At 36.0% G+C, this 9,388-nt stretch overlaps 1 protein-coding gene across 1 annotated transcript; it reads right to left on the reverse strand.

Annotated features, from left to right (window-relative positions):
- Positions 1–4,526: 4,526 nt before the first annotated feature.
- Positions 4,527–8,456, reverse strand: LOC112517617 (beta-carotene isomerase D27, chloroplastic-like). Its single transcript, XM_025124963.1, has 7 exons — positions 8,180–8,456; positions 7,615–7,754; positions 7,386–7,478; positions 7,184–7,245; positions 5,961–6,067; positions 4,838–4,930; positions 4,527–4,567 (listed from the first exon to the last, which is right to left on the reverse strand). Exons 1-7 carry the CDS (start codon positions 8,454–8,456, stop codon positions 4,527–4,529), a joined length of 813 nt encoding a protein of 270 aa, XP_024980731.1.
- Positions 8,457–9,388: the final 932 nt, after the last annotated feature.

A 9,388-nucleotide genomic window follows, 5' to 3' on the forward strand; every position in this document is an offset into this window, starting at 1 on the left:
GAGAGAGAGAGAGAGAGAGGGGAAGGGGAAAGTTCAGTTGCAAAACTAATTAACGTTGTGAATTGGGAAATGAACGAGAGCGCGACAAGGGTCCACGTTCATCATTGAATAATGAACGTGATTTGTTTACAACATTCATTTTGGTACCTAAGATGTAAAGTTTCTAACAATTAAGTATCCGGGTAACTGGTTGAAGCATTAACCAGTTACCATGCTGATGTGTCGAGTGATGTGATATCCAATTCAATATTATTTGTTGAAGCATTAACCAGATACCACATCACTCGCCACATCAACATGGTAACAAGTTAAGTTTCAACCGGTTATCTGAGTACTTAAATGTTTAAAAATTTACATTTTAGATATCAAAATTAAATTTTTTAAAATGCATTAACCAAAATAGGAATAAGTGAAGCCCAATGGGCTTAGAAATCAATGGAGACTTTGGGTTGTAGTCTTGTAGACTTTATATGTGAAATTTAAAAAAGATTACTCCAATAAACAAACACGAAATTTTGGAGGGATCTCGTCGGTGTGTCGTCGGAGCACGGTGATCATGAACGGAATTGATGGCCGGCTTAACGGAAAAAAGACGATGATCGCGTGAACTGTTTCGTATGAATTAAGTGAAAGGAATGAAGGTTAAGTGTATCGCAACTGATTCCTTGTTTTATTGTTATGATTTATTGCCATTAATAGATTAATCATTTCGTTTCCATGCCTATTATCGATAGCCGTTGATCGAATCTTCCTTCTTTATGTTAGAATACCAAAGGTCACTGAAGAATTTGTGGTTTATGAAACTATGCTTGTTGTTGCCCTATGATTCAAGCGTCTTAATCACTTTGTTAAACAGTTACGCAACTTCTAGGGCGTAAATAATTGGGCTGTGTGCGTATGATTAGTTCTGTGATGTTTGAACGATGAATGCGATAGAAGAATCACTTTGTTCTTATAATTTACATCCTAACTAGCTATAACATGTTTGATCGAATTGGTGTTCTGCAAATTGACATTTCGAAACCCAGTTGTTTTACGGGGTTTAGTAGTTTTTTATAGAGTGTATATAGCTATTCAATACATCTCAGAAAGCTAATTCACAAAAATTCAGATTTTGAAATAAATTCCTTTTGATTTTCGACTGTCACATTTTGATTTTGCAGAATGTTTGGTTGTTTTCATTTTCTAAACTTCTTTTATATTGTGTCGGTTCATTCAAACTACAGAAATATAATGGACTGTGGAAGAGATAACAACATATAATAGCCTCGTATTGCTAATCAAGCATGCAAAGTATATCTCACTTGGTATGGGAAGGGAAGGCCGTTGTCCTGTGACGAAGTTCTGAGAGAAGCTGAAAGCTTGTATTTCAAAAACCTTTGAACCACAAGGGTGGTGCCTGATTGGTTTGAGTTTTGCTCCAAAGGTCAAAAATGTCAGAAAGTCTCAGGTTCAAATCCAAGGAGGAATAAAAATCCCCTTGTGGCCATGGAGGTTAAAATGCGATGACTTCGGGCTATTTGCAAAACAGGTGGTCGCCCTGGGATTAGTCGACTGACATAGCAGGTTGGATATCTAGGTTAATAAAAAAAAACCTTTGATGATTTGGAAAAGATGTTGTTGAGTCAGGCTCCTAACTAGAGATGCACAAAAAGCCAATCCTGGGCCTAGTGAGCCCGAAGCCCGGTCCAAGCCAGGCCTTAAAGCCCAATCAGCTGAAATTTTGGGGCAGGCCCAGCTTGGAAAAGCCTGAAAAGGTCCAGTTAAGCCTGAAAAATCCGGGGCCTCGTGCATCTCTACTTCCTAACCACCGGGCAAAGAGCTCGCCAGCTAACCTTTTTGTCAACTCTTTAGCCCATTTCCTCACACCCAACCCCTCTAATCCGCTGTGTAGTAGCTACTAGATAAACAACTACCTTTATCAGGTATATCCAGAAACTCCTATCAGATGTCATGTCCTTGGAAATGTTCAAGGTTGTCATATCTGGCTCAATATCCCACGTCCTCCTCGGCATGCCTCTCCTCACCACCTCTACTGCTACACTCTCCACCCTCCTCATAGGTGTCAATTGCCATCATCTGCTTCAAACTTGCCCAAAACACCGCAATTTACTCTCTCTCAAGTTTATTCCTAGGTGCAGCTCCTAACTCTGATTGGAAGACCTCGTTCTGTATCATGTCCAACAAAGTCTGGCCACAAATCCACGGCTATTGACATCTAATGCTTCTCTCATTGGGCAATTCTAGCTGATTGCATGCATTTCCTTCCTGTAGTAGGCTGTTGAGATCACTATCTTGAATTTTGGTTCACCATTTACTAGTCCACACTTATAGTGACCAAAATGAAAGAATGGAAAAAGTAAAAACAAACTTATGGTTACATACCAATACGTGGAATCACATAATAGACTTTTGTACTAACTCACTAGTGATTGCTTCTGGTAACAATTATTTGGTCCTATTAAATTTTACTCCGATAAATCGATCTATGGGACATTTAGACATCTTTGCTTTCGTTACAATGTGTTTTGGTGACCAACCAAAAGGTTATTTGACATAATCGTGATAATCATTTATTAATTTATATATATATATATATATATATATATATATATATATATAGGGGAGAGATCAAATACAAACCAAGTCATTTGTGCAAACCATACAAACCTTATTCAACCAATTATAATTTTTCTTTTTCTTTTTTCACCTTTTTTCAATTATGAGGGTTGATTAATCATTTTTATTATGGAGGGAGTTAATTATGGACATTATCATCTTCTTTATATTAACTTTAGAAAACAAATTTCATCAAAATGAGAAATACACGAAACAATTTCATTTTTAGAAATAAACCAAAATATATGAAACAATTTCATCATATTAAACAATGAAATCAAGGATTTGGCTTGGTTTGCATTTGATCCTCCCTATATATGTTGCCATAATGTAATTTTGCCACCCTATTTGTCATTACGTATCAGTGGCACTATTTCCTGGCATTTATGTCTCTCTCCCAGAGTAATATGTAACTATGAAACTGGTTTGTGCAAGTAGCCACTTCATATAATCTTTAAAGGACTAACAACTACTTTCTAGAGTGAGTTTGAAACTACAAACTCAGTGACTGTAACCGAAGCTCCTGCAACTTTCAGATTATCATCACTACTGTCACTCTGCTTGGCAAAAAACCATAATGGTAAATATGCGGAATTAATTTTACAACGTGAGAATATAATATATTTTACACTAAGAGTATGTGGAACCCTATTAGATTATTCTAAAAAACAGCCGTTACGAAAGAAGGGAGGTCTCAACATATATTGAAGAGAAATAGTCCAAGTCTAGTTGAAGTGGGACGCCAACATGCCCCCTCCACAGAATTTAAACGGGCACAAATTGTTTGAGAGTAGATTCCCTAGAGTAGGAGACCTTGATGAGAGAGTAGAGCTTCCAACATATATTGAGGAAAAATAGTACAAGTCTAGCCGATGTGGACACCAACATACACAAAGTGTCAAATACAATGGTTCAGAAAGCTAATCACTAGGACATTTATTTATAATCTCTGCTTATTTGGCTTACCAATCAACCCTATAACTGTCCTGCATTTCTGCTGCTATCTTTTATTTGGTCAACATAAAACTTTTTACATGTTTTTATTAATTATACAAACAATTGGAGCTCTATGAAGGAGATCTGCTGACAGCTTAATAGTACTTATAGTGGCTCAAGTTTCCCCACTCTCTTCAATGGACTAAAGTGGGAGATACTTTACGGCCACCCTTGCTGAACCTGAACCCTACATTACAAGATTCCATACAAAATACATTCAAGGGCTTTATTGACTTGGCATTGATAGGGTAGGTGTAGCCATAGTGCAAGCATCATCGAGTTGGTAATGAACCCTTAAAATATAATATTATGGATATTATTTATGGAAGTATTCATTAGTGACGAAAGTCCATTCATCCCCTCATGATTGAAATTTTGAGGTATATTTTTAAAACAAACACGACAACAAAGTCGGGTTTATAGGACGCCAATAATTTCTTTGTGTCCTAATAGATTGCTTTATAGATTTTAAGTTTATAGGACCAAACAATAAAGCGTCCTATCTAAAAGTGTTGTAATAAGTTAATCATTTGGTTTGGTTTAAGAAGGCGTACAGTTAATCAGCTTGTTGGTAGTACAGAACTTTTATCATTTACATGAAGAGATATATTTATTTGCATGGTATTTGTTAACACATCTTGAAAGTAACTTTGTTTTATTGCTACATATGTACCAAAAATAATGGTTGCCCACTAATCATTCACATGTGATTTCACTACATTACTTAATGGCATATTTCCCAATTAGAGAAGCACATGAAGACCTGCCTTAGGAATTATTTTATGATCAAGTGACCTATGACATACTTATTATGTATTAATGAGTATAAGAGGGGTATATTGGTAACAAAGTGGCAAACACCATTTTATGGCCTTCTTGAATCCCTACAATTGCCTCGCCTCCTTAACTGTCTAGCTGATGCAGCTTGCACTGTGCCTTTGTTTTGCATTACCTGCATCCAAAATATAACAAAATATGAGAACGAGAATCTCTTGATATCGACTGTTCTTCTGGGGCATGCTCAAAGACTATTTTGACCTCATACAAAATCAGTTTTATAGGATGTCAAAAACATTTAAATGTCCTAAAAAACTAACAGGACACATCCTAATAATTTTGCTTATTGCAACAAAACTTACATATGACACAATGATTTGGTCATATAAAGCAGATTTTGTTGTAGTGAAAGAAATACGAACCAAACGAAGTTAGGAGCATTTACATAGTTTGTAGCATGGTTTCTTAAATGCCGGATCATCTTCTTGTGCCGGAGGATCCTGACCGAATATCATCTCACAGCTCATATCATCAAAATCTGTGAATCAGAATATTCATAATGAATAAGTTTATTGCTTCAATAGTTGCAGCACTTAGTCTTCACAAAAAACACTGGCATATTCATCATTATTTCACATTATTCCTACAAAGTGAAAGTTGATCTGATAACTTCATTCTATAGCTGAGACTATTGAAGACATATCATGAACAACTATTGTCTGCTAAAAATGTATCTGGCACACTGATTTGAAACATAGAAGATGCTATTCACTAGTGAATTCATTATAGAAGTTGGAATCAACACTTTGTTAAAACTCTACTTGCAGTAGTGCACCCCAGTGGGAGTACACATGGACCCACCATGCATACATGTTTTTAGGCCTCTATATATTAGTGCAAGTACTGTTACTCTTCAAAGTTGTATGATTCTTGTTTCTCTTTGTGTTCTCTAATTGATTTGAGTGCACTATATTTCTTATTTAGGGAAGATCTAGGTGCACTTTTCCTGTTATCTCTAGGTGCACTTTTCCTGTTATCAATTTACTATTTCTTTCGTTCCAAAATAACTGTTCATATTTTGTACACTTCCAAAAGTAAGTGTTTATTTTCCAATTCTATCCTTGGTTGGGTTCTCATGAAACCAACTTATTTTCGTGAGACTAGACTTTTCTCGTGAGGCCCGTGAGACCAGCTGTGAAAGCACAAAAACACACTGAACCTTCACTACAAAAACATCGTCAAGGTACAAAAACAGACCTTCGCAATGTTTTTGTTGCGAAGGTTCAGTGTTTTTTTGTACCTTCACAGTTGTTCACTATGAAGGTTCAATGTTCTTTTGTGGTCTCAAGGGTCTCATGAAAACATGTTGGTCTCACATGATCCAAGTCTTCTACCCTTAATTATGAGAGATGGAGAACTTCATTATGGGTAAAATTGTCATTTAGTTAGCTAAAAAGTGTAATAATTACACAATGTCTAAAATTGCGTCCTTCTTAATGTGGACATTTATTTTTAGGACGCAGGGATATTTAGTTGTGTGATGCATTTGTTTGCTTCTATTTACTTACTAGGAACCATGTTGACCGGAATACCGAAATTGTTCTTCATGAACTCTTGGCTCGGCATCTTGCAGAGGTTTGTGCACATGCCTATGCAGTTAGCCTCCTCCAAAAACCTAAAACGTACCCATATAGCATTAGAGTTTGACGATGAGTCGATAACATTGCAGATAAGTGTATATTGATAGAAAAAACTCTAGGTTTACATGATTACGAAACTTGGCTTAGATTTTTCATGTTCTCAACAAAAATCAAACCAAACAAAGCCAGTAAGTTCCACGCAGAGGTAGGGTCTAGGGGTATGATATAAGCAGACTTTGTGTCTATGTGTAGGGGTAGAGAGATTGATTCTGTGGAGACCCCGACTTGCAAAACAAAAATTAAAAAGAAACAAGAAGTAGGCTATAGATCCCTACCCAGAGTTTGCTACCCTAATCCTGCGTCTCTAAAAGCTCTTTTCATAGGTCATGTTTCTCTCTAGAATTCAAGAATAAGACTCATATTGATGTAGGTCATGTCTAGATCTTTATCAATTAAGAGCATCTCAAACAGATTCTCTAGAAAATTCCAAATGTAGAATGAAAATTCAAAATCTCCAAAACAAAAATACATTCAACTCCAATAGACTCTCCATTTTGGATATTACCACATTGATTGTATTATTAAGATATTTCATACATCTAATAAAATATTATTTTTCTCTCATGGTAATCATTTTTGGGGAGTTCTCAAAATTTGGGTAATTTCACACTCTCTCCTACTTTCTTCATTTTGAGGAATCTATTGGAGCAAAAAACTTGCCCAAAATCCTCAAAATCTCCATTTCGGAGTATGAGTTGGAGATGCTCTCACAAAGACTAAGAATCCGCAGGTAAAAGAGAACAACTTGTTAGATGTGGTTTAGGGTTGTTTGGTCGGTTTTTCATTAATCCCTGGATAAATATGTCTTTGTGGATTATTTTGTCTGTATTGATTGGGAAGGTTTTGTTTGGGAGGGTTACTCCATAGACGGAAGGAACATGTTTTTTAATTGGGAGAGGCAAATTTGGAAAAAAAATTGGCTTTCTGCATAAAGCTCCTCCATAGAATCTTACTGCATGAGTCATTTCCTATATCAGTAAGCCACTACCAAACAATCATGTATAGCTAACTAAATAAGCTTTGAACATCATTAACCTCATTAAGCTGCTAACAAATAGACCCATGATAACTTGAGAGAGTAAGAAAGATACCTGCATTTAGTTATGTGGACAACATTCCTCTCCTTTCTCCCTTCAAACTCTGACTCTTTTACCTTCATACCAAGATTAGTTGATTAACAAATAATAACTGATGATAATAATGCATCCATTCCGAAAAGGATTCAATTTTTAGGTGTCGAGTTCGTTATCTTTTTCTGGTAGTTACTTTGAGTTAGTAAACCACGAGCCCTACCACACTGTAACCAATGAGCCAACGAAAGAAGACGGTCGTGAAGGCGGCAAAAAGTTCCCTCGTAAACTTCGATTGCGGCATCAGTTTTCTGATCTGCTTATCCCAATAAAGAAACTCAAGTCAACCAAACCAAACCTAGTATGTCCACCCACAAGTAAGGTCTAGAGGTAAAATGTACGCAGAGCTGAATGAATAGCTAAAAACGCATTAAAACAGAAGAAAAACTTGCCATAACGAACATAAGACTAGGAATAGCTTTCTCGAGAGCCTTATCAACAAACTGGCGTTGTTCAGTCAGGTTAAACTCCCGGAAGACTGCTGCTGACACCGTCACGAACCCCTTGTACCCCGGCTCGTCGTTCTTCATCCCTGCAGTTATTTTAAATCATCAGTCTGAAACCAAAAGGTCATTGGTCCAGGATATCTAAGGGTCTGTTTGTTAGCAGGTTAATGAGCTTGATGAGACTTGCAGCTTATCGGTCAGCTATAAATGACGGTTTTATAGTGACTTAATGATATAGAAAGTGTCTTATTCAGTAAGGTTCTAGGGGGAGCTTTATGCAGAAAGCCAAGTCTTCTCGAAATCTATCCCTTTCATTTAAAAAACATGTTCTTTCCATCTATGAAAAAACTCTCAATCTATACAGATAGATTAGTTCAGACAAACAGCTTTATCAATACAAGACTTAACGGAAAACTAAACCACCTAAGGTTCAAGCAGTGAGTGTGAGTTTTGCGGTCTATACTTAAAAAATTATTACTGAAGTTAGAAGGTGGAACAAGTGAAAACAAACCAACAGTTTCTTGGATGGTTTTCGAGAGGTAATCAATGGCGATTCGTTCGAACCAATTGTCGTGGTATACGGTCTTCGATGTGGTGGCTATGGTATTGTTCTTTGAATCGATCTTAAGGCGGAGATCATCATCGTTCTTAATAGTAACGAAAGCTGGCTGTGTGAGGACAGCCAAAACTGGAGGACTGCCTTTGGGAGATCTTGGCGGTGGTTTCCGGCGAGATGGTGGCGGAAATGGGAGTATGGTCGCCTGAGTTGATGGAATGGCCGTTCCCATAACGCCGGAGAGATCTTAAAGAGAGAATTGAAGTAGTAGTTATTAATGGCCAGCTTTGCATATTTTATATGGTTAAAAGATGCCATATTATATTCTGCAACTACAATCATTTGTTTATTAGATCCCTCCCACCATGGAATCTTTTTTTCCTTTTTTACATTTTGTGTCACACTTATACAGTCGTATCGGTTAGATTTGGATATTTTTTTCTCAGCTGTAAGGTGAACCTATTAAGTTCTTGATAGATAAAGTTGTCTGTTTAATATTAGCGGGTTATCGGTCAAAATAGATAAAAGAAATGGAATTTTGTTACATAAATAGAAATTTTTAAAACTATGCTATTTGAAATATTCTTTTTTTTACTTTTATTTGTAAAAAAGACATATTACATGAAAAAATAACGTACTTTAACTTGATTCTTATTTTAAGAAACGTACTTTTAAACTTCAATTTTGGTACCTAAGATGTAAAGTTTTAAACATTTAAGTACCCGGGTAATTGGTTGAAATATTAACTGGTTATCGTCCTAATGTGGCGAGTGATTTGACTTACCTTTTGAATTTAAAATTCAATAAAAATTTATACTAAGTTGGATATCATATCACTCGTCATATCAGCATGGTAACCGGTTAATACTTTAACCGTTTATCCGGGTACTTAAATGTTTAAAACTTGACATTTTAGGTACCAAAATAAAAGTTTTGAAAGTATGTTATCCAAAATAGAAATCAAGTTAAAGTACGTTATTTTTTAATGCAATTTGTTCTTGTAAATATTATAGTTGATATGTCTGTACTTGGTGGAATATGCCCAAAGTCATACGTTACAATTGCTTCTAGTGCAACCTCTCAAATCCAAATGTTCATTCAAGGCCAAGACAACCTACACCAAATAATATTACTTTTATCTCATAAGATTATATTATAAGTTAA

The sequence above is a fragment of the Cynara cardunculus genome (genome assembly GCF_001531365.2).
Source record: "Cynara cardunculus var. scolymus isolate 2C chromosome LG 9, CcrdV1, whole genome shotgun sequence".
Taxonomy (NCBI): Eukaryota; Viridiplantae; Streptophyta; class Magnoliopsida; order Asterales; family Asteraceae; genus Cynara; species Cynara cardunculus.